At 40.6% G+C, this 26,377-nt stretch overlaps 1 protein-coding gene across 1 annotated transcript in view; it reads left to right on the forward strand.

Annotated features, from left to right (window-relative positions):
• Positions 1–2,661: 2,661 nt before the first annotated feature.
• Positions 2,662–26,377, forward strand: part of Gsap (gamma-secretase activating protein) — a 74,795-nt gene continuing 51,079 nt past the window's right edge. The window contains exons 1-8 of the mRNA XM_013035264.1: positions 2,662–2,811; positions 11,247–11,323; positions 12,460–12,516; positions 16,873–16,942; positions 17,228–17,281; positions 21,371–21,459; positions 23,858–23,927; positions 26,070–26,119. Coding sequence (XP_012890718.1) covers positions 2,724–2,811; positions 11,247–11,323; positions 12,460–12,516; positions 16,873–16,942; positions 17,228–17,281; positions 21,371–21,459; positions 23,858–23,927; positions 26,070–26,119 — 555 coding nt within the window. The 5' untranslated portion in view covers positions 2,662–2,723. The remainder of the gene's footprint in view (positions 2,812–11,246; positions 11,324–12,459; positions 12,517–16,872; positions 16,943–17,227; positions 17,282–21,370; positions 21,460–23,857; positions 23,928–26,069; positions 26,120–26,377) is intronic.

Raw genomic sequence — 26,377 nt, forward strand, 5'->3', positions numbered from 1 at the left:
AGGCCTGGGCACTGTCCCTGAGCTTTTTTGTTCAAGGCTAGTGCTCTACCACTTAAAGCCACAGCACCACTTACAGTTTTTCTGTGGGCAATTGGAGATAACAGTCTCATGGACTTTCCTGCCCAGGGTTGCTTCAAACTGTAATCCTCAGGTCTCAGCTTCCTGAGTACCTAGGATTACAGGTGTGAGCTACCAGCTCCAGGCTAAATAATGCCCTTACAAATCTGCCTTACAAGGTAGCGATTTACATAAAGAATAACAACACTCCCCAGTTCTGCCTAGAGTTGAAAAAAAAAAACACCACCAGCACACTTAACCCTGTCCAGTCTCTTTGCTAATCTCTAAAGTTCAGACACTCAAACAGCAGCTTTGTGGTTTTTGGCCACATTTTATCTTGGTTACTATTTCTTGCCTTCTTTACCTTTTTCTTTTAACTTAAATTTATTTTGAAGAGAATCTTTGTATCACCGCTGCATGATTATAAAATCAGTCTTGCTTAAGGGAACTAGAAGTTAAACTGCAAAAATAAACACAATGGAAAGAGTGAATTTTAAAAATAGTCAAATGAGGACACTTCTGCATAACCAAGGTGACAAGCTTTATGTGATAGAAAATATTAGTCATGGTAACTTCTCATGGGTTTCTTGTTAGTCACAGCAAATACTAGCATTAGATTACTCTGAAATTATAAAGCAAATTTCAAGTGGGAGCCTTTTCCTCTGTGTGTGTGTGAATAGTGAGATTCTGTCTGAAATGTATCTATTACCTTCCTTGGAGAAACATGTTTTGAGGGGGAAAATTAAGATTTTATATTATTAATTCTATTTTATTAAGAAGAGTTATCAAACCCTAGCAAGACTAATGCATCTGAGGCTTTGGCTAAAACATCTGGAAGTCTTGCACATGTCTAGACTTTGAGACTGGGAGTTTGCATTGTAAAATAACATCTCAGACAACACCAGTGCAGGTGCTGTGGTAACCTTGACTTTGGTAAACAAGTGAAAAGGCATTCTTCTTTGCTGTATTCACTCGTTCTTCCCTCAAGTATGGGATCTCTCCTGGGGTGCTCTGTCAACCCCTGTCGAGGGCAGGAGCTGTCCTAAGACACAAAATGATTTATTCATTCATTCATTTATTTTTTGTCAAATGTGGGGCTTGAACTCATGGCCTGGGCACTGTCCCTGAGCTTTTTTACTCAAAGCTAGCAAGCACTCTACCACTTGGAGCCACAGCTCCACTTCTGTTTTTCTGGTAGTTAATTGGAGACAAGAGTCTCACAGCCTCTCCTGCCTGGGCTGGCTTCAAACTGTGATCCTCAGATCTCAGCCTCCCGTGTAGCTAGGATTGTAGGCCTGAGCCACTGGAGTTCGGCCTCAAGATAGAATTTTTATGTCCAATGAGCTGTTCTAGCATAAACACTCTTGGAGTTCAGGGGTGAGGTCACTGTGGGCTGCAGGAGTGAGGAGAAGGCTCCATGGATCTGGGCTGGAAAGATCTGGAGATCTCGAGATTTTTCTAGGAGGAAGGAGTGTAGAACGGACTTCTGAAAACCAGGTCAACGGCCTTGGGAGGTGAAGTTCTAGGTAGAGCAGACACTTTATTCTGGGGCAGGAAGTGGCTCCTCAAGGTCTTCCGCACGGAAACCAGAGGCTAGCTCAGTGTTAGGAAGAACAATAAGCTAGCTTTGGTGTTCTGGATAGACTGGATCTGACAAGGCTAAGACCACAGCAATCAGTAAGCTTCCCAGTGGTGCAAGTCCTGAAAGGAGACCATTGGAAAGGCCAGACTAACAAAATAATAAAATAAATCCTATTTGTAAGAAGAGGGAAGCGATGGGAAAGGTGCCCAAGACCACAGGCATCCGTGGGAGATGAATCCTAGAGCATTCAGCCTCCTCCAGCCCGTGGAGGGGCTGGAAATCCTCCTGTGGGTGGCACACGCTGAATAAACCCTGTCCGGTCTCCATGACCCTAGAACCGTGTTCTTCACCTGCTCCAGCTGCAACTTATAACCCCTGCTTTCACTGTATTTGATGTCGGTATAATTTGTGGAGGGGAAGGGGAAAAACAAGTCGTTTAAATAAGGATACAGGTGGACCCGTTGAAACAATTAGAAGTACAAGTTGTCACATCGAAAACGAACTTTACAACTTTGGGGGGGGACTGGGTGGGGGACGGGGGGGGGTTGCTGGGAAGGGATGGGAAGGGGAAACAAAGGAGGAGGCTGCAATGCTTGATAAGAAATGTACTCATTATCTTGCCCATGTAATTATAACCCCTCTGTACAGTATTTTCACAATAATAATAATAAAAAAGAACCTACACGCGCGCAGAAAGCACGCTCACCCCAAGCCAGGTTGAATGGGCACCCCCCTGGTGACCGGCCGGCCTTCGAGCGTGTGTTTCCTCGCACAGGGAAAGCACTTGGGAGCTACAGAAGAGCAAGCTTCCTGCCGCTCCGACGTTTAGTCATTTTAGGAAGCCAGCTCCTTCTTCAAGGCCCAGATCCCCCTCCCCCCCCCCCCCCCCCCCCCGCCATCCTCTGTCGGTCTGTTTCGGGGGTGAAGGCCGCCTGCCGGGAGGAGGCGGCGCCCTGGCCTCGGGGTAAAACCGAAAGTGGCCGCGGTGACTCGGGTGGGGGGTGGGAGGAGAGAGGGCGGTCTCGGGGTGGAAGGAAGGTGGTGACCGGGCCGGGGATGTCCGCCTCGGGGCTGCGTGCTGGTGATGGCTCTCCGTCTGGTCGTAGATTTCGATCTCCGGAAAGACGTGCTCCCCTGGCTGCGGGCGCAGGGCGCGGAAAGCGGCGGCGCAGGTGCCCGGGCGCGCGCGTGTCCCGGTTAGGGGACTGGTGGGGACGAGGAGGCAGATTCATTTATTCCCGGAGGCTGGGGTGCATGGGGGGGGGGAACACCGACCCAGCGGAGGCACCCCCGCCCTCCGCGTTTTCCTCCCGCGCCGGTAAGCTGTGAAGGTTGGTGCCTAGAGGTTGAGCGTCCCTCTGGAGCCCCGGCTTCTTGGCTTGGCGGTGTCACCCAGGGCCATCCGGTAAAGGTCGTGGTTGGGCTACGCGATCTCTTCTAGCGAGCCCGCCAGCGACCCCCGTGCTGCGCCCCCCCCCCAACAGCAACAGGAACAACAACAAAACCCTCAGCCTCGCAGAAAGTCCGGGGACACTGGCGGCACCCCCTGAGTGGCGTTGCTTCGTGGGAGCAAGGGGGGTGGGAAAGGGGGAGGCGGCTGCGGGAGCCAGGGGGCTTGTTCACACTTCACCAGCGCGGGCGCGCGCGCGCGCGCGCACACACACACACACACACACCCCAAAACCACCAAATGTCTTAAAAAAAAATAAAACCTTGCCTTATTTTTTCCTCTCTTATTTCTCCAATGAAAGCTCATTGGATTGCTGTAATACCTAGAAGTGAGTTAAATGCTTATCTGTAGTTTTTTGTTGTTGGTGGTGGTGAAATTATTAGGCCATTCAAGGATTAAGAAACCACTGATAGCTGAGATGGCTAGTGCTATAATCCTAGGTACTCAGGAGGCTGAGATTTGAGGATTAAGGAATGAAGTCAATCTGAGCAAGAAAATCCATGAGACTCTTATCTCCATTTAACCATCAAAATCTTGTGACTCAAGTATTAGAGCACTAACTACCTCAAGCATAAAAGCTCAGGAGCAACAGCCAGGCCCATGACTGGTACACACACACACACACACACACACACACACACACACACACACACACACACACACACACACACACACACACCCCAAAACGGAATTATGGTCACCAAGAAAACCATCATATAAATATTTTAACCTTTGCGCCGTTTGAGCTCGACTGTGATTTGTGAGCGTGTGCGCGTGCGCGCGCGCCCGCCTTCCTGGCCCGATCTACTGGAAAGAAGGGGAACTCTCGTGGTTCGGAGTTTGCTGAACTTTTGTGAGGCCCCGTTTTTGTGTCTGTGTGGCAGATGGGAAGCACAGTTGGGGGGGGTCTGTCCCATGGGCGGGGGTCTTTTCCAAGCTGGGCGCAGGGAAGACAGCCTGTTGTCTAAAGCCTTCAAGCGCTCAGCACCCCACAAGGATGCCCAGACTCCCTCCCCCCCCACCCCCGAAATTTGAATAGGAGCCCATCTGCTGAGGCTGCTGCCCACATCTCTGTTTTGATTCTGGAAATGAGTGAAAAGTGACCAGGAGGCCAGTGTTGATCTACTTTAAACAAGAGGTGTGTGTGTGTGTGTGTGTGCAAGAGCTGTCCACTTACACACTGTAGACTATTCGTACATGTGTGAACGAACAGGCATCAAATTACCCAACTTCATTGCTGCTTTGTATCTATCTGCACACTAGCATGAGCTTTAGCAGAATTATGTGCAAGGTTCCTTGTCTTGGCCTGTGGGTTGTTAGTTCCACAATATTAGCTATGTGTAGCAGCCTGAATTTGTTGTTAGTGTCATTATGAATAAAGTTTTACTTTCCATAGGGGGCGAGGAAGAGGATCTGCATGTTTAAATAGGTCTCCAAGACTTAGCTTTTCGGAATACTGCAGGCAGCTCTAAGTCCGTTTTCTACCACCCAGGAGTATGCCCACTTAGAATGACAGGTGTCTGCAAATGAGAAGTCAGATAAGTGTGAAATGCCACACTCATGTTTCAGTGATGGGTGTTGTGATCAAAAAGCTGTGTGTGACCCTGTTGGAGTTTGTATCTTTTGCTTATCTATGAAGAATTGTAAACTTGTATATTGATACTCCACTAAAAAATAAAGGTATCCTCAGAAGGTAAATTTACTAGAAATACTAATTTTTCCAATATTAATAGCATTATGCTCATTCAGAACACAGTGGCACAATATTACTTACTTTTTATGCTTTTCAAATATAAATAACTAATACTATTTTTTTGCAGCTTTCCAACTATAACTATAGCATTTTAATGGCACCTTGTTTTAACACTTGCTTTCCTAATTTGAAGTCTTAATATTTTTCTGCAATTTCTCTCTTTTTTAAAATTTTTTCTTTCTTTTTGTGGTACCTGGGGTTTGAACTAAGGGCTTATAATTGCTAGGCAGGTGCTCTATTACTTGAGCCATGCCCCATCCCAGAGCCTTCATATTTTTCCACTAACAAATCCAAATGAAGATTTCTTACTGGTGCTGAGCAATTCTCTTGAAGTCTGGCATAGTCCTGGTAAAACAGGCAGGAGCAGGCTGTCAGCTGTGGCTGATTCTAAGAGAGCATAACAGTCAATAAGGGCTAGAGGACTTAGGAGGCTAGTTTTGGCTCATGCAGCTACTCTTGGTTCTATGTTGGGAAAATAGTCTTGCCTAAAAAAAAAGAGAAAAAACATTATTCTTAAATATAAAAATGAATAAATAAAAGAGTATTTGAATGTATGTTACTTATAGTTGATGATTTTAAAACCATAGACATTCACTATTTCATTTTACAGATGTTGAAAATATCCTAAGTCAAAAATACATAGGGGCTTGAGGCATGCTCATGTTAGCAAGTGTGAGCCCTAAGTCAAAACTTCCATACCACACAAAAGGGTTCATTTAATACGCCTAACTTACTGGGCATCCTAGCTTAACAACACAGTACCCTGTAGAATACAGGTTGTTGATCCTCAGGATTGTGGCTGACTGGGAGGTATAGCTTGCTACCATTGCCCAGCACCACAAGACAGCATCCTACCATATTCAGAATTCAAGGTATGGCTTCAATTCTACTTGCTTTAATGCCTTTGTAAAGTAAAACAAAACTAAACCAAACCAAAGTACTAAATTGGATCATTGTAAGTCAGGGACCATCTATCTTATATGATTCTGTCTGGGTCAACCTGAACCGTGATTCTTTCTCTCTTTTTTTTGGGGGGGGTCTAGTTGTGGGGTCTGAACTCTGGGCCTGGGTGCTGTCCCTCAGCTCTTCAGCTCAAGGCTAGCGCTCTACCACTTGCGCCACAACACCACTTCCAGCTTTTTCTGCTTATGTGGTGCTGAGGAATTGAACTCAGGGCCTCATGGATGCAAGGCAAGCACTCTACCATTGAGCCACCTTCCCAGCCCCTGGACCATGACTCTCTTATCCACACTTTCTATGTAGCTGAGATAATAATAGACAAGAACCACTTCACTCAGCTTTTTTTTTTAATACGTATTTTTTATTGTAAAGATACTGCACAGAGGGGTTACAGTTACATGAGAAAGATAATGAGCACATTTTCTATGGAGCATTGTTACCCCCTCCTTTGTTTTTCCCCTACCATCCCTTCCCTCCTACCTTCCCAACTCCTTCCTGCCCCTCGAAGTTGTAAAATTTGTTTTCAACATAGTGTATTGTACATCTCATTGTTACAATGGGTCAACCTGTGTCCTTATTCCAGTATTTTGTTATTTCCCTTTTCTTCCCCAAATTAGAAAATGTATACACAAGATGCAGGGCACCGGAATCAAATACAGTGAAAACAGGGGTTATACCATGGGAGAGGAACATACAAAAGAAACAAAAAAAACCACATATAAGTGCACATATAAGTGCATTAAAAACAACATGAAAGATAAAACCACTTGTGTCCCTATCTTAGAGTTCATTTTGCTTAGCATCATCTTATATGGTCATACGTACATAGCTTTTGACTTTTTCTGCTTGTCCTAGACATATACTAGCTATTGCAAATAAGGGAAACCATGGGACCTATGTTTCTTTAGGCCTGGCTTACTTCACTCAATATAATTTTTTTCAAGTCTTTCCATTTCCTAACAAATGGGGCACGGTGTCATTCTTTCTGATGGAAGCATAGAGTTATATATATATATATATATATATATATATTGCATATTCTTTATCCATTCATCTACTGAAGGACATCTGTCACCTAGCTTTTTATCTGTTGAAATAAATTCTTTACCTAGTCTGGGTCAAACTGCAGTCAATGTCAATGTCAACCTCCCAAGTAGCTAGGATTATAGTCTTAAGTCAATGTGTCTAACAGATGGTTATCTTTGCCAGGGAAAGAGGTATAGTTGTCCAGGTGACTGATTTAAATCTAAGTGTTCCTTTCACTGTTCTTATATACCCCCAAGATGGATTGGGGGGTGGTGTAGTCAGAGAGTAATTCTCTTGGTCATGCTGTTGTTCTCATTTGTTTCCCATTCTCTTGCCAAGGTCTTTCCTGTTTATGTTTCCTTCTCAACTTCCTTAGTCTCCTGTTTCAATTCTTTGTTCTTCTCTATTTGATGAACTCTGGGCTTGGGCGCTGTCCCTCAGCTCTTCAGCACCACTTAAGCCATAGCGCCACTTCCTGTTTTTGATTCTTAATTATCTCATCTTTCTTTTTCTCATTTAGAATGTGAGGTACAAATCATATTTTTTCTTCATAGCTACTCATACTGAGTCTGGGGACCTGAGTAAATTATTTACAGACTAGGAGTGTCACAGGTACAACCATATTTTATCATCCCTGCATCTAAGTATTTGGAAATTCATTCAAAAATTTTAATAAGACTATATGATTCCCTCTTCTTTGGCAAGTATTGCCATTACAAAGATAGAAAACACTTTTCTTCTCTTTTTCTTTTTTGGTCTCACAGCAGTTTGGCATAAAATTTATACATTTGGCAAACATCTTCCTGTAAAATGACTATCTGGAAAACTAGCATCTGCTTACTTTATCTCTTTTCTGTAGTAGGTTTATTTATGAAACATCTTACTTATAAAACTGGTGTTTTTGTTTTTTTTTGTGAGAACCAACTACACTGAACTGTGAAATTAAGCCACATTTCCTCCTTGAAATTGCTTAACTTCCTTTTCTGGGCTTTCCAGAGTTGAACCACTGGGAGAAGAGTCAGAATGAATAAGCAGAGAGGTTACTGGATACTTCTTTGAGAAGGGTGTGTTAAACTATGAGTAAGGCATTCAGGGTGGCAGGGCCAGTGGGTTAACAGTGTGCGGTGAGATAATTGTCTCTGAATTTCCAACATTGCCAAATGTTTCTATTTCAAATATTCTTAAAATATGAACCATATACGGAGCCACAGGGTTAGCATTGACTAATGTACCCATGAAGGTGTTATTTAAAAATTTTCCAACTCTACCATACGTCCTCTGCAGGTCTTCATTATGCTTACTAATGATTGTTGCTTCATATATAATGCAAAGACATCGTTTATTGGTTTTCAACCCTGGTTGAATCACTTTGGGAATTTGAAAGCACCCACATAAGAGAGAGGGCTCTAGCCAGGTGCCGGTGGCTCACGCCTGTAATCCTAGCTACTCAGGAGGCTGAGATCTGAGGAACCCGGTTCAAAGCCAGCGCCCGAGCAGGAAAGCCGGTGAAACTCCTATCTCCAACAAACCACCAGAAAACCAGAAGTGGCGCTGTAGCTCAAGTGGTAGAGGGCTAGCCTTGAGCTGAAGAGCTGAGGGACAGTGCTCAATCCCAGACTTTAAGCCCCATGACCGACCAAAAAAAAAAAAAAATAGAGAGGGCTCTATTCTAGCTCAATATGATCAGAATGTCTGTAGTTGGGCCTGATGCATCAGTATTCTTAATTGGTAATTTTTTTAAGATGTGTCTTTTAAGAAAGTTGGATTCTCTTAGCGAGATTTCTTGCAAAGGAGTTTCTTAGCTGAAATCTTTTGAAGTGTACTTTTGAGAAAGTCGGTCCCAGTGTCCTTATAATCTTGAAAGGAAAAAAATACTTTCAAAACATTGACACATTGCATTCCTTAAGTTTTGAGTCATGTGTAGGATGAAAAGCAACTTACTGAAATTCTCTTTAGATGTTTACAAAACCCATCTAAAAAAGGATTCTTGAGTAAGACTCCATTTTCTTGTGGTAAGTTTGGTTCAGAACACTTAGCTCATTGTTATGCTTACCATTTTCTATGACAGAAGTCTGCATTACTTTGTCATTGTGTGATATTGATCACCACACAGAAGCTCTATTGTCCCATCAATGCAATGGGCCTGCAATTCCTCACACACTGTGTGGGTGACATAAAAATGGAAACTTCAATTGGGGAGTGCTATTTAGCATTAAGCTAATTGGATCTTGTTCTACTAAGAAAAAAGCAGTGTGGAATGTGTCTGACAGTTTGATACATCCTGAAGAATACACGTTTCTGTGTATAGAAACACTTGCTCCTGCCCTGTTGGTCTACCCCAAATGATCCAAAAAGCAGCTGTTGGGGCAGGGTCGGGGTGAGCAATGCTGCAGTGATTGAATTCTCTTTCCTTTCCTAGCTCCAGTGCAGATAGATGTCCAGTTCATCAATCAGCCCAGTTCTAGGCTGCCTCCCCGCCACCCAACCCCTTTGAATTAAAAATACAAACTGAAATTCAGTGAGTTTGACGAACTTTGTATATGTTTTATCTGAACATTTGAGTATGTCCTTAATGATATAGAAGTTTAACATCTAAAAAAGATTATTTGTGTAGGGGAAAAACTCAGTCAAGTTTAAGGAATTTAATATTTGACAGCTTTTTCAGGGAATTGTGAAACTATACATTTCTCTCTAGTTAATAATTATTAACGGTGGATCTTCCAGCATTTGAATCCTTTAGAGAATTAGGAACACCCTACAAATTTTAGAAGGAAAATAGTTAATTTATACACAAAATGTTTCATACCAAGAGTTTCTGTTTTTCTTTAAAAGGTAACTTTCGTAGAGAAAAGTAACAAAATCTAAATGCACAGCTTAATTCTCAGGAAGCTAAACTCAGAGGAATAAGAAAACATTATGCCAGAGGTCCCTCCTGCCTCCAGCAGTGTTTCATGGAGCAATGTGTGAATTTTGTCTGGTCTTAACCTTGTATATAAACTGGGGGTAGTGGTTATGGGGGAAGATTTGGCTTTATTTTGTTCAGTTATCTGATGTAGTACCATAGGTCATAGGTGAAACCTCACATTAGACTATATTCCATTGTTTCAATAGACTATAGGTTTTTTGTTTTTTGTTGTTGTTTGTGGTTTTTTTTTGGTCATTGTTATTGTTACTGTTTTTCCTGAGACAGGGACTAGCTATGCTACCCAGGGCCAGTCTTGGACTCCTGAGGTCAAATGATCCTCCTGCCAAATATCTGGGATTATACTTGGTTGGCCATACTTAACACATTTGCTGCATTTCGAACCAGATGTTCTCATTTAGAGGGTTCTTTCATAGAGGCTTCTAGAGGCGTTCATAGAGACCTTCAGAACCAACCTCTTAGCAAGGGGGAGAGGAGAACTTTAATGTCATATTTTTTTTTCTTTGCCAACTTTTCTATGTTTACTTCTCCTCCTTCTCTCCTCCCACTCTTGTGTCCGGGAGACTTTGGTGATGGTGGTGTGGGCCTTTTGATAGCAAAATTCCTTCATCTGGATCCTTCACCAGATACTCCATCTTATAGGGAAATGGGACAGGGAAGCAGGCACTTGCTGTAGTTTTTCCTCTTGCTTCTAGTAAGAGATTAAGAATCCAACTGTTTTTTTTTTTTTTCTATTGTTACTTTAAGTAACCACCTAGACACCTGACAGCTCCGTTGAGTGCCTCACAGAAATTAACCTACCAGGAAGCTATACTAGTTCTACGTTTGTATGCTTCTGGTGATATAGTCTTGAAATCCACGAAGCCCGAACTAGGAGATATTTGAAATTTATTGACACATAAACGACATTCAAGAGAATATATGCAGTTCAATGAGTTATTGTGGCGAGCTTCTCCTGTATTCGTGGTATACAGCCTTCCAGCTCATCACAGGGAGGCCTCCCCAATCCTGTGATTTTGCTGTTCCCTGAAGGTCATGGCTGTTCTCACTTCAAATATGATAGATAAGGTTTGTGTTTTTTAAAAACTCTGTAACAATATATATTCTCTGTGTTTGACTTCTTTCATTAATACGTTAATTTTTTTCTTTTTGTATGTACTGGAGTCTGAACCTCACGCTTGGTAGCAGCCAATCTACTACTTCAGCCATGTCTTCAGTCCTTTTTGCTATGTTCGTTATTTTTGATACAGTTAGCCTAGACTACAATCCTTCCCATGTGGGCTTCTTGCTGTAGCTAAGATGACAGATGTGTACCACCCTAACCAGGTTGAGATGGGATCTTGTGAACTTTTTTGCCCAGGTTTGTCTAGAACTTCATTCCTCCTCAATCCTACAACCTACTAAGTAGCCAGAATTATAACTATGAGCCCTTATGTCTGGTGTTAGTATGTTTTAAACAGCTTTTATGTTCTAACTTTTTGTTATTTTATTTCAGATGTATGGGAGACAAATTATGAGAGCTTACGTGTACTAAACGTTGAAAGAAATGGGAATATTATTTATACCTATAAGGTACATGTATTGTAGTATATATATATATATAAACATAACATTTAATATTTTAACTATACTTTCTTTTTACAGAATTCAAGGCTATACTTTGTTGATAGGCAATGGATAACACTTGTTGGTGTTAACATTTAACATATGACCTTGCTTTTGTATATATGGTACTGTATTACATGATTCATTTTTTCCATTTTAGGAAGTAAGTAACCAACATATCTGATATTTAAAACTTTTCAGTAAATGAAAAATTTTATTTTCTAGACAAATAAAAAATTTCAAGCCAAATTGTGTTAAAATTTTCTCTTTGAGAAGTTATTAAATACCTAGATATTCAGAGTTAGATTTTTGAGCCATTACTCCTGTTTTCAATATTCAGTTTTCTAAGAGAAATTCAACTTTATTGATAACTTTAACAGGTTACATGAAAGAATAGTTCTAATAGCAGTTTGCACACATGGACTTCTGTGCATTTTTTTCTGTTAGCTAAAAAAGTTACTAAGTTATATCTAAGGATGGTGCATTTAAAGTATCACCTGATTCAAAAGTTTCATTTAGAAGGATGTTGTGGATTTGTTCTAGCCAATCTTATTATCCATCATATATATCTCCTTAAAGGCACAAAAGGATTTTTCTTTTTCATCATGCTCAATCCTACTAGACAGGTGTCCGAAGTGCTAAGCTAGCATTGTTGATCTATTTTCCTCAGTATGCCCAAACAGGTAGCTGGGTCAGTTTCTGTGTCTTTTTGACATGTACAGCAAGCTTTTCTTCATGTGCTTATTGCTAAGACTAGATGAATTGTTGCACGTTTATTTCATTTTGTTTTTTGGTGCTAATCTTGGAGCTTGAACTCTGGTCCTGGGTACTGTCCCTGAGCTTTGTTGCTCAAGGCTACTCCTCTACCACTTGAGCCACAGCTCCACTTCCAGCTTCTTTGGTGATTTATTGGAGATAAGAGTCTCAAGAACTTTCCACACTGGGACTGGCTTTGAAACTTAATCCTCAAGTCTCAGCCTCCTCAGTAGCAGGGATTACAGGCATGAGCTACTGGTGCTTGGCTTATTGCAAGTTTATTTTAAAGCTACTGACAATTTTGTAAACAATGCTATCTAATAAACATCTTTTTAAAATGTTTTTAGGATGATAAAAGAAATGTCATCTTTGGATTCTATGATTGCCAAACCAAACAGAACAAGGTAAAAATCACCACAAATCATAGATAAAAATCTATCTACTTTTAGTTATATTACTTTTAGTAATAAAAACAGACTTTATTAAAATATAAATATATAATGATATATAAATGGAAAATATATTATTTTTATTACTGTTAGTTTTCTTCTTTTGCCTCATCTGTTTTCTAGATATAAAACTCATCTCACTCTCTAAAAATTTATATCTCTTTGCCTTCTTTCTCTTACTTTTAAAATTTTCTCCCAGTTTCTCTCTCTCCCTCTTTTTCCCCCTTCCTTCTCCCTCCCCCTGTCTCCTCACACTTGTACCTTAAAGTCTTGTCAGCTGAGACTTAAGTACATTGGCTCAAATCAAAATGTCCAGTATTCTGTTTGAGAAAAGAATGCAGGAAGTCCAGTGCCCTAGCCCTGATTTGTGTCCTGGGCATTTCACAATACCCTCTGGTCTTTCTGCTTCCGTGTGTTCGTTACTTGTCTTCTTAACAATCCAGGTGAGAAATGTAAGGCATTGGTTGGTATAGACAACGTTGTCTAATTCATAGGGCAGTAGAAGGTCATGGGCAGGACTCAGTTTGTCACAGACATCCTCCAACTTAAATGTACTGTGTCAATTCCAAATTTCTTATAGGCTATTCTTCCCTTTAGGTTTCTAATATGCTGCTTGGCTAATTCTCCCATGTTTTCCCCTTTTTCCACCTCTTCTATCCACACTCAGCGTAAAGGATTTTCATGACTGGATAACACACCTGCATATATCATACTGTAGTTTCATTGATCCATTGTTGACGTTGTTCTAGTTCTGTGGGACGCTTGCCTTCTGTTTAGTCTGTTTGGCTTCCTGTATCAAATTTCCTTTATTAAATTTAAACTTGCCTCCATATTTTCTCTTTTTTTTTTTAAAAAAAAAGAACATTTATGTTTTATTTTTCTTTACATTTAATTTTTAAAATTTTGGTTGAACCCAGAAGCTGGCACAATGTAGGCAAGAACTCTTACCACTGAGCTGCGTCCCTACCCTCTGTTCATTTGTAAAGATCCCCATTTGATTATATGATATCCTTTTTTCCTTTATTGTCAAACCCTAATTTAGAAAAACATAAAAGAAATGTTTTACCCATATTTTTGCTCTTTCTATTGTTCTTTCTTCCTTCCTCATAGGTCTGATTCCTTTTGTTGAACAATCATTTCCTTTGTTTTCTAAGAATTTGTTTTACTCATTATTTTAGGGTATGTTGATGGCTCTTTCTTACAGTTTCCCGGTCATCTGAATATGTCTTCTTTTATCCCTGGAGTATATTTATCTTTATTTTTGAAGCATAATTTATTATTAACATATATTTATATTTCTTCCTGAAATATAGAAGCCAAATCGACAGTTCTTTCCTTGCAGCACCGGAAACCTGTTGTGTCATTTCCTCGTGGGCTCCTGTGGGTGCTTGGGAGAGAACTGCTGTCACTTAAGCTTGCTCCTCCCAAACTTACAGTGTCATTTTTCTTTTCTAATTTCCAAAAAAGATCTTTTTTGTCTTTTATTTTCTGACTACTAATTTGAATTTGTCTCTTTGGATTTGTTTGGGTCGTTCCTGTGAGGGGTTCACATAGCTTGTAGAATCTGATGTCTTTTGTTCAGTATGGAGCATTTGCAGTCATCAGCTACTATTTTTTCAAATGTCTTAAAAAAATAAAACCTTGCCTTATTTTTTCCTCTCTTATTTCTCCAATGAAAGCTCATTGGATTGCTGTAATACCTAGAAGTGAGTTAAATGCTTATCTGTAGTTTTTTGTTGTTGGTGGTGGTGAAATTATTAGGCCATTCAAGGATTAAGAAACCACTGATAGCTGAGGTGGCTGGTGCTATAATCCTAGGTACTCAGGAGGCTGAGATTTGAGGATTAAGGAATGAAGTCAATCTGAGCAAGAAAATCCATGAGACTCTTATCTCCATTTAACCATCAAAATCTTGTGACTCAAGTATTAGAGCACTAACTACCTCAAGCACAAAAGCTCAGGAGCAACAGCCAGGCCCAGGACTGGTACACACACACACACACACACACCTCAAAAAGAAATAAAAAGAAAAAAAAAACCTAAGAAGCAGTGATGTATACTGACACTATTACATGAAAAAGAGTTGCCAGGATAATAAATTCCATTTATGTTTTATAAAAAGCTTCTAAGAAAACTCAGAAGGCTGTGGACATGGTTCAAGTGGTAGAGCAACTGCTGAGCACCTATGAGACCCTGAGTTTAAACCCCAGTACCTCACCTCCCCCCAAAAAGAAGAAAAGAAACTATCAAGTGCAATGGTACAATATATATTGAGATGATTTTAAGACATGGAAGATTAAAGAATAAATTTACAAACACACTTCCTTTTGGAATAGAGTTGAGATGGCTGAGTGTACCATAAGATTTCAACTTTTTATTGTTGCATTAAAAGTTGCAATGTTTGTATTTTTTAAGCATTGAGACTATGCTCATGTGTTACTTTATGATCCAAAGTTTTAAACATTAAAATAAGTGTACGCATGTGTGTACTCATAATTCTAAATTAGAATCCCACAGAGTAAGTTAAAGAAACCCAAATTTTTTCACTAGATTTAGTGTGTTCTTATTAACTCAGAGTTCACTTTTTCTAAGTGTTTCCTGACTTCTCGGTACTTGGCACTAAGTTTTGACTATGCAGCTCTAATGTATTCGCAATAATGTTTTTAGTCTGCAAGTATTAATTATCTTGTGAATACTTCTACTATTCACTGTTTCTCTCAGCCTGTTCTCTCCTGAAGACTGAGGCTCCATCTTCTCTTCTGTCTCTGAGTGTATTTTAAATGAGTTTGCCTAACTTAATTGATTGTTTCCTCATCCTCTTTCTGTGTGGCTATTTCATTTTCAAACAATTAGAATCCAAGCCAGGTGTCTGTAATCCTAGCTTATTAGAAGGCTGAGAATTGAGGATCAAGGTTCAAAGCTGGAGGGGGGTGCTAAAAACTCCCCAGGAGACTCTTATCTCCAATTAACCACTCAAAAACAAAACAAACAAACAAACAACAACAACAACAAAAACAGAAGTGGAGCTATGGCTCAAAGTGCTAGAGCATCTAGCCTTGAGTGAAAAAGCTCAGGGACAGCACCCAGGCCCTGGGCTCAAGTCCCATGACCCACAAACAACAACAACAACAACAGATGGGTCAGGCCTGTAATCCTAGCTACTCAGGATTGAGGATCGCAGTTAGAAGCAAGCCCTGGCAGGAATGTCTGTGAGACTCTTATCTCCAATTAACCACCAGAAAACCGGAAGTGGCGCAGTGGTTCAAGAGATACAACGTTTTCCTTGAGCTGAAGAGTTCTGGGACAGTGCCCAGCCCCAGAGTTCAAGCTCCATGACCCAATAAAAAAATAGAATTAGAATCCTTTGATTTCAGTTTTATTTTGTTTTTGAGGTAGGCTCTCATTATATAGTCTAGGTTGGCCTTGGACTTAGTCCCCCCTTAACCCACCTGAGTGCTGAGATTACAAATATGTGTCACTATGCCTGGCTTCTATTGATATTTTGGACATTCCAAACAGCAATGAGAAAACAAGATTAAATATAGAAACATTTTTTTTTTGCTAATCCTTTAAGTAAAAAAAATGCACTTTGACAATCTTTGAGACTTAACTTCTGATGGTCAATAATGTGATTTGCTTTAAAAATTTCACTTTAATGATTCTAATACTAATATTTGAGTGGTTGTTATGAGCGGTACACATTTTACTAAGTCGTTCATGCTCATTATCTCTCTTGCTCCTCTCAATCCCGTGAGGCAGGTATTATGTTTTTGTTTGTTTGTTTTGATCGGTGGTGAGGTTTGAACTCTCGGCCTGGGAGCTGTCCCTCCAGTCCCTCAAGGTGAGGACTCTACAAGTTGACCCACAGCGCCACTTCTGGTTTTCTGGTGGTTAATTGGAGATAAGAGTCTCAAGGACTTTGCTGCCCTGGCTGGCTTTGAACTACGATACACAGATCTCAGCCTCCTGAGGAGCTAGGATTACAGGCCAGGAGCCACTGGTGCCCAGCTGGTATTATGTTAAGGGGGCAGAGTTTGAATAAATTGTCCAGTCACATAGCAAGTGGCAGAGTTAAGACTTAAAGCTCAATCACCACTCATGGATAAGTTTCACTGCCAAATATGCCCTGACAGCAAATTTTGTGTGTTAAAAAAAAAATCCAAAAAGTTTCAGCATGAGTAAACGAATTGAGGATTCATTGGTAAAAATCTTGTACCACAATAATACTTGATACAGAGTTCAACGGGAATTTATCTCCATGCAATAATCATTTGATATAAAACTCCAAATTAATCATTTTTGTTTTAATAGCATCTTTATACCTTTGAAAAAGACTTGCAAGTCATTAGTGGCTCTATCAACAGTGAGAAAACATTGCTTGGTAAGTTGAACTCTTACTGCTACATGTCAAGAACTAAACTATGCCATTTAAGAATTTTAATGTATTGGATTTTGCAACATTTGATCATTCTATAACAATGCTTTTCCGGAAGAGAAATATTCTTTTGGAAATTAGATTTAAAATGAAGAGTCTGTAGGGCATCCCTACCAAAAAAAATTAATTCTTTGTATTTTATTATTTGAAGTTTTACTTATTTCTATATAAAACCATAATAAGCCACTACATGGATCGATTGCTAATGGATTTTTTTTCTTTTTCAATTAGCTGCAAGTTTAGTTCAATCTACTGAAGAAAGAAGAAGGAATGAGCTTCAACCAGGTAATGAAATTATACTTTTTTTTTGTAAATAAGATGGGTAGAGGAAGATTAATTGGACTAAATCAAAGTTCAGTCATTAGAAATATCTTTCTCTTAGAATGAAAAGGCAGTAGTCATTTACATTTAAGCGTGAGCAAGATTTTTTTTGAAGTTTTTGTTTTTCAGGTAAAGAAGATGGTACAGAAACTAATACAAAAGTAAACTATCAGAAGCATTAAAATGACAATTAGCTCCTGAACATTAAACAAACGCTGAAGATACATTGAACCTATGGCCAGCAGCTACTGTATAGTGTTGGGAAAGTCATACTTAGCATTTTTTAAATAACTGCTGAATACATATGCATGGATGCAAAATAAAAATGAATTCTAGCTTGGTGATGGTGACTCATACCTGTAACTCTAGCTACTCATGAGACTGAGATCTGAGGAAAGGGAAGATCTGAGGAGGTGTGGCACAAGTGTAGAGTGCCAGTCATTTCCTGAGAGAAAAAGCTAAGGTACCATGCCTATGCTCTGAGTTCAAGCTCCAGTCCTAGCATCAAACAACAACAACCCCCCCACCCCAACCTAATTCTACTCATTGGCCAACATCCAATTTATGGCTGATAATGATCTATTAATTAAAAAAATCCTGTATCATCTACAGCTCAACAGTATTGAATATCTGCTGCGGGTCAAGTACTCTTTATGGTCCCGGTGACACGATGTCTGTAAGAAATTGGGTGACCACCTTTCTAATCTAATTTTCCAGTGCAAATGTACACAATGGCTCGAAAGTCCAGGTTAATAAGTGAAGAAGATGTAGTGTAAGAACAATGAAATGTCTTTGTTGTTCCATTTTTAACATAGCAACCAAGAAAGAGTTCCTCTTAATGAAAAGGACTAGTGAGGGGGTGGGAAGGGGTGTGTGTCCCTCTTTGGAGACATTGAGGAAAAGGCAGTCTTCAACTCCAGCTTTTTGTTGTCATGTGGGGTAGGTTATACAATGGGACCAACTTTTAATTAAGAGAACTTTGGATTTCATTTAAAAATCGAATTTGTAAACATTAACTCATGTATATATCTAATTTGTATATATAATCTAGTTTATATATATCTTATTTGTATGTATATTGTATACATATGTATGTATATATCTAATATATAGATATATGTACATATGCATATTTGCTGGGGCAATGCTAAGCACCACAGGCTGGCACTGGCCTGTAGACTACGGTTTTTAAGTCTCCGTTTTTGTGGCTTGCCTAGCAGTCCCTTACTGTCTGGTCCCAGGTGCTTTCCATCTGCTCTGTTTACTTGGCACTTCAGTTCCTTCTGGTGTTAGCATAGTTCTCTGTGTCTGCGTGGGATGGAAAAACCCTTTGCACATACTTTCCACAGGAGCCTTGTGAGGCTTCTTGGGAACACTCATTTTCTCCCAGTGGAATCTGGATAGGGTCTTCTTGGCCCCCTCAGCAAGGGTTTAGGAGAAACGGCAGGGGGCAGGAGGTTTCCTCTGAAATTTCGTCTCGTGAATTTTTTGCTGGTGCTAGGGCTTGAACTCCAGACTTTGGCATTGTCCCTGAGCTTTTTTTGCTCAAGGCTAACACTCTGCCACAGCACCACTTCTGGTTTTTGGTGGTTAATTGGAGAGAAAAATTTCTAGATTTTGCTACTGGGGCTGGTTTTGAATCACGAGTCTCAGACCTCAGCCTCTTAAGTAGCTAGGATTACAGGAGTGAGTCACTAGCACCTGGCTTGAAATCTCATGGCTTTTGTTACATACTCTTATCTTCCCCTGCCATGACACAGACTGAGAACTACCAACCACCATATTGTGGTCTGTTTCCCCCCTCCCCCGCCAGCCCCCACTTCTGTGCTCTGTCCTTCTCTTCCCATAGTGTAAGCAAGATATGATCTGGATCACTGATATCCTGACCCCCTCCCCAGCCCAGCCCAGGACAAGGGTGTGGAACCCCCCCCCCCCAGTTCTATTCCTTTTAGCCTTAGAGCTTTTCTACTATGCTACTTAACCTAGTAGTAACTGATTTTCACTTGATGCTTATCATCCATACCTCATGTGGAGCAAGTCCTTATTGGCTATACATTGTTACAAAACATACTTTCAGATTTAAAGTTAATTTACATACAACATTAAATCTATCCAGATATTCTTGCTCAGTCTTGTAAGCTTGTAACTGTGGTGATATTATCTTCTCACATCTTTAAAAACATTAGAATAAAGATAGTCACTTATTATACTGGGGAATCCTGTAGTTTTCCAGCTTGGCTCACCTTTCATGCCAGCCACTGAGAGGAGAACCAACTCTGCCCTGGGGTAATCTGACCGTATCTCACCTCAGCCACCCAGCTACTTCTTGCTTTCTGCTTAGGGCCTTTGGGACAATCTATTTATTACCCACCCATGTTTAGCCTAGAAGAATGGTTGGAATAATGGATAGTATGGCAACTCAAGACTGGTGGGGATCGGGATCTAAAGGACAATTATCTCCCCTTCCCTTCCTAAGATAGGTGATTTGGTGAAGAGACAGCTTCAGCTCCACGGTGGCCACTTATTGGCTGATGCCCTTTGGTGTGTGTCTTTCTCCTGGTTCATTCTCTTCAGCCCCTCCCACCAGGCCTTCATGGCTAGAGTGATCCTGTCCCCTGATGTAACTTCCTGTCTTAGTTTGAGTTTCCTTATAAGTACAATCTAGATACCAATTTTAGGATGATCCTAGAAAACACTGCTGGGGGACTGTTTAAATAGATCTAAAAGATCAAGATGCATTGCACTCATCAATGATATGTTGAATTGAAACCCCTTTGTATAACCAAAGATAATTTTTAAAAATGAAAAAAATAAATATATAAAAGAAAAGAGGGAAAAGCACATTTATGGTAGAATCAACAGCCAGAACCAAGGTCCTGAAGCCCAACTATACTCGGCAGAGGCCAATGAGGCTGAAATAAGATGACCCAGGAGTAGAATGGGAAAAAAAATGGAGGGCATAGGAAAGTGGAGATGAGTGCAAGCTGCTCATGTAGATAATAGGAGACCATTGAAAAGACTTGGTCTTCTCTACAAGTGAAGTAGAAAATCAGTGTGGATTTTGATCAGGGGAGTAATCAGACTCTGTGTGTGTGTGTGTGTGTGTGTGTGTGTGTGTGTGTGTGTGTATTTGCCAATACTGGAGCTTGAACTCAGGGCCAGAGCACTGTCACTTTGCTTTGTTGCTCAAGGCTGGCACTCTACCATTTGTGCCATACCTTGGCTTCTGGCTCTTTATTGATTAATTGGGAAGAAGACTCTCATAGTCTTTTTTTGAATCATGATCTTCAGATCTCAGCCTCCTGAGTAGGTAGGATTGTAAGTGTGAGCCACTATGCCTGGCTTTGAACAGATACGTTTTGAAAAGTTTATTTTTTTCTGTACCAGAAGTTGTAAGTCATTTGATTAAAGAATATAGTTTGCCTCTTAAGTATTAATACTCTGTCACTTAAAGTGAGATTTTTATCACTGCAAAAGAGACTGTAACACTTCCATCTACCCTGTGCTATACATGGTCATTGTGCTTCCAGTCCTGGGGCCTGAACTCGGGGCCTGGGCGCTGTCCCTCAGCTCTTCAGCTCAAGGCTAGCGCTCTACCACTTGAGCCACAGCACCACTCCTGGCTTTTTTCTTTTTGCTTATGTGGTGCTGAGGAATTGAACCCAGGGCCTCAGGCATGCAAGGCAAGCGCTCTACCACTGAGCCACCTTCCCAGCCCTTTTCTGGTTATTTTTGAAGAAGGACCTTGTAAATTATTCTATTCAGACTATCCACAAACTGTGATTTTTGCTCTCAGCTTACCAAATAACTAAGATTACAGGCATGAGTCACTAACACCCATCTGCAAGGCTCTTTTGGGGTCCTGAAGAGTGGAACTAGGGCAGCATTGTAGTTAGTGTCACCTCAAGGATTAGATAATGATGGTAGAATTGCTTTGTTACTTCACAATGGGTGTAGTAGGATATACAGGGGGATCATTTCCTATTTGCTTTGGAAAAAGTAGCACATGATATTCAAGTGTTCATTACCAACAATCTCTTTTTGTCTCTGTAGGCTCAAGGTGCCTGACTTTGCTGGTGGAAATCTACCCTGTGAATAACGTGAAAGTTCTCAAAGCAGTGGATAGCTATATTTGGGTACAGGTAAGCAAGCTATCATTTATCACTTGTGTCATTCATAAGACGACATGAGACCCAGGGGATGAGGTGTTTTCAAAGTGCTTTTGCACACATTATCCCACTCAGTGTTCAAAGTAATCTTGCAGATGGGCTGGGTGGGAAGCACAGTTCTTCAAATGAAGAATTTAGACCTAGCTTTCTTGATGCTGCTAAGCCAGGACTTGTCTCCTAGTAAGGCAACGCTGCTCCACGATAAAATTCCCAATAGTAAGAGGCATTCACAGTAAGCTTTAGAGTAGTTTATTTTGTGTAGCCACATGGTTGACAGATTAATAAATGATTTAATAAGTTCCTGAATTTATCAACACTGTGAATTGTCACAGAGATGCTTTGTGGGCTGAAGGCAAGGTTCAAGTGATAGAGCACTTGCCTAGCAAGTGTGAGGCACTGAGTTCAAACTCAAGAACAGAGAGGAGGGGAACACTTTGTGGATAATATAGGTGAACTAGGCCACTCTGTTCCTCTTTTCCTCTTCCTCTTTTTGTTGGGACAGTCTCTTTATGTGGCCCCAGCAAGCCTCAAACTCATGATATTTTTGTCTTCCCCTTCAGAGTGCTAGAATTATAGGCACGCACCATCATGCTTGGCTTTAGCCAGTCTTCTTCATTTGCAGATTCCATGTTTGTGAATTCTCCTATTTCCTATAATCTATTCACAAAAATTAATATTTAGGACACTGCCAGTTATTTGCCAACATGTCAAGGAGGAACAAATTGAGACGCCTGGCTTGCATGCTTCCAACTATAGTTGAAGAAGTCAATATTCTATCTTGTCATTGAAGCCTTCATATGTACAAACGTTTTTACTCTTTAGTACCATGGTTTTTTAATTTTTGTGATTTTTTGTTGTTCCTTTTGCTGATCCTAGGGCTTGAACTTGGCCTGGGTGCTGTCTCTGAATTTCTTTTGCTTGAGGCAAGTGCTCTACCACTTAAACCACAATACTACTTCCAGATTTTTTGAGTAATTTATTGGAGATAAGAATCTCACCGAGTTTCCTGCCCAGGCTGGCTTCGAGTTGTGATCTTCAGATCTCAGCCTCCTGAGTAGCTAGTATTAAAGGTGTGAGCCACCAGTGCCTGGCTAATTTTTGTGCTTTTTGCTAGAGGCTTTACTGTTTCAGTGGCCTCCCAATGTCATGCTTACGGGCTGTCTAGTGTTCCTAAGGGTGAGAAGGCTTTGATGTGTCCAACAAAGGAAATATGTTACTTGATGAGCTTCATTCAGACATGAATTACAGTGTTGTGAACCATGAACTCAGTACTAATCAAATCAACAGTAGCTGTGCATAGGCTCTTTAAGCAGAAATACAGAAAAGAAAATGTGATGTGTTCATCTGTTGATAAGAATATCATGAACAGGCTGAGTACAGTGGCTTATACTTGTAATCCCAGATGCTTAGGAGGTGGAAATCCATGTGTGTGTTTGGGAGTGGGTGGGGGGTTGTGGCTCAAAGCCAGCTCAGGCAAAGTTAGTGAGATGCCATCAGTAAGCCAGGTGTGGTGGTGTGTGCCTGCGGTTCTAGCTGAGCGTAAGGCCATAGTCAGGAGGATCATAGCCCAGACCAGCCTAGGCCAAAAACATAAAATTCACTGGTGGATCTTACTGTAAAATGTCTTTCATGCCATAAAAGAGGATGGCTGATTTGCTTTGCCATTACTCTGCCAATGATGAGAGCATTATGTCACTGGAGTTTCCCTCCATTCTTCTAGCTGACTGGGTCAGGTCTCACGGTGCTGTCGCCTGCTTTGTCTTATAGGCAGAAATTTAGTGGAGCCCTACAGAGTTGCTCATAAAGAAGGAATGGGGTGAATTAAACCTTTTCTCTATGATTCTTCTGTTTGAGGCTTGTAAATTGTCACCTTCATGCCACACAGTGACTCACTGTCTTTTCTTGGGAAGTCCCTGGTTATACAGTGCTGGAAGTTGCAATGGGGATTATGTTTACTTGGCTCTGAAATTGCACATGAGACTTAGTTGTACAACGGATACCTGGATGACTCTTTTTCTCTGTGTGAAATAGAACATGTAATATAAATGTTGGATTGCTTCTGATTAGCTTCAGAATCAAATATTCCACATGAGCACCATCCACCCATGGAGTCAGTGTCAGACTTTGCTTTGTTTACATGCAAGGGAAAAAGTGCTGGGCTGGAGATCACTTCTCCTAGACAACTGAGGTCCTGACAGGACAAGGATCCCTGCTCTGCTTGCTGTGTGTGTGTGTGTGTGTGTGTGTGTGTGTGTGTGTGTTGATTCCCCTGTGTCTTTTGTATGGTGGGTACTAGCACAGTGATCAGATACAATCTTTGAAGTATTTGTACCAACAAAATTATAATTTTGACTAACCTCATTTTTTATAGTTCCTCTATCCATATGTTGAAAGTCACCCTCATTCCCAGAATCACCTGTTACTGATTTCAGAAGAGAAATGTAAGTGCATCTTTAGGGGTGTGTGAATGGCAAATCATCACCTAGTGAAAGGCGAGACACATTTCTGAGAGTCTGCTGTTTTTTTTTTTTTTTTGTGTGTGTGTGTCAGTCATGGGGCCTGAACTCAGTGCCTGGGTGCTGTCCCTGAGCAATTTTGCTCAAGGCTAGCCCTTCAGCACTTTAAGCCACAACCCCACTTCTGGTTTTCTGGTGGTTAGTTGGAGATAAACGTCTCACAGACTTTATTACCTGGGCTGGCTTCAAACCCTGATCCTCAGATCTCAGCCTCCCGAGTAGCTAGAATTACAGGTGTGAGCCACTAGTGCCAGACATCTACTGACTTTTGATGTCCCATTGAGACCTAGAATTCCCGTGGAAGAGCTTTGCCTTTGGCCCACACTGCTGCTCTGTCAAGCTACCCCTATTTCCTTACCTTGAGCCTTTGTACAAGTAGAGTGTTTGTACAACAGTTGTACCAATCTTTTTTTTTTCTTCTTTAGGATGTTTGTCACAGTGGCCAACTGTAATATAAGGAGAGAGGCATGCATAGAGAGAAAGTTTGATAGGGGCAGATTCCAGGGTACATGCATATGAACTTGGCCAAATTCGAGTAGAGGCATATCAAATTTGGATGTAAGAGGTTATGGCCCCCAGAAGAACAAAGGTTGCATATTTCCCCTAATGTGTGTATAGATAAGTAAATATGTTTGGTGCTATGCAAGTGTATACAAATGTATTAACTGAAAGATAAAGCCCAACAAAACAAATACCAGGAAGCAGGTACTTGAAAGGGTTGGGTGGAGTCAAGGAGAGATGATTGAAGAAGAGAAGAGGGGGAGAATGCAGTCAATAATTCAATATATAACCCACACAATTAAGAAAAGTGAAGGAAGGTTTGGGTTAAGAGGGATGGGTGAGAATGTTGGAAGGGGTGACATTGATTGATCAAGATGCATTGTATTCATAAACCGCTTTGTTAAATGGCCACTCCTTTACACAACTACTTAACATGAAAAAGAGGTTATATTCTTTTATGATGTTTTCAAAGTTATGAAAGAGAAAGGATGAATTCAGTGGTGCAACTTTTCTAGTAAGCTGTCTTTCATGGTGTAATATAAACTGCTGATTTATAGTTGGGTGAATAAACCACGCTTGTTTTTCTGTTTCACATGTTTATAAGTAGAACAATTGAAAGGTAAGTGTGACTGAATCTAAATTTTTACTGATAAGGGACCATCTCCAAGTGTCTCAGAGTGTTTGAAGCTTTGTTTATGTGAAACTGACCCCTATGAAAGTACCTCTCTCAAATAGTGTATAATAGTTCCTATCTACATTAATTTAAAAACACATTCAGTACTAGGAAATTGAAGATAACCTCTGCTAAGAGGAATTGTCAATCCTTTATATATCTGATCTCATAGGTGAGGCAAACACTGTTTGAGGGAAGAAGGGGTACAGAAAATCCAAATGTGTCATGCATTCTTGATACTAAAGATTGGACTAGGCAGAGCATGGTGGCTCATGCCTATAATCCTTTCTACTTGCGAGGCAGAGGCTGGGAGGATTGAGGTTGGAAGTTAGTAGAGTTAGAAGAGTTCATGAGACCCATGGTGCATGTCAGTTTTACCCACTACTGTGGAAACAGAAATTGAAGGACCACAGTCCAGGCTGGCCAATGGAACACATGCAAGACACTCTCTGAAAAATACCTAAAGCCAAAAGGATTGAAGGTGGTGTGGCTCAAGTGGTAGAGCACCTGCCTAGCAAGTGAAGACCCCAGTACCATCTCCCACCACATAATAAAAAAGAATGTAGTAAATAAGGGTTTTGAGATAGACTGTAAAAAGATGATGGAGAAAGTTGTGTCTGTGTGTAAGCATATGTATTATCATGCAGTATATAAAGATATTGTTTTATAAGTATTTGTTTAATTAGTTTTGTAAAAATTGGTTCACAACTGGTAGGCAAAAAATACTGATATTCTCCCTGAATGTTAACTTTTTTCTTTTTCTTTCTTTCCTTCCTTTCTTCCTTCCTTTCTCTCTCTCTCTCTCTCTTTCCTCCTCGTCCTCGTCCTCGTCTTCATCCTCCTTCTCGTCCTCCTCCTCCTCCTCCTCCTCCTCTCCCTTCTTCTTTTTAAAGATATTGAGCAAGTTCATATCCAGGTGACCCAAGAAGATGGAGATACAGTGGTAAAGATTTGAAATTCCTTTTGCCTTAGAATTTTCTTACTCAAAACACTGCATTTCTTTTAACTTTATTTTTTATTAGCATACACACATGTATTTCTATTCTGTTAAAGATAGATCAATGCTTTTGATGTGTCATATTTTCTTGATGCCTTTCAAATGATTCATTTGGTGTTGTAATATGTGAAACAAAGAATGACCTATGAAGCAGTTAGGTATCTCCTTTTTCTTTACTTCATCCCCCATCCTGAGTCTAACAAT

Source organism: Dipodomys ordii, unplaced genomic scaffold (genome assembly GCF_000151885.1).
Source record: "Dipodomys ordii isolate 6190 unplaced genomic scaffold, Dord_2.0 Scaffold207, whole genome shotgun sequence".
Taxonomy (NCBI): domain Eukaryota; kingdom Metazoa; phylum Chordata; class Mammalia; order Rodentia; family Heteromyidae; genus Dipodomys; species Dipodomys ordii.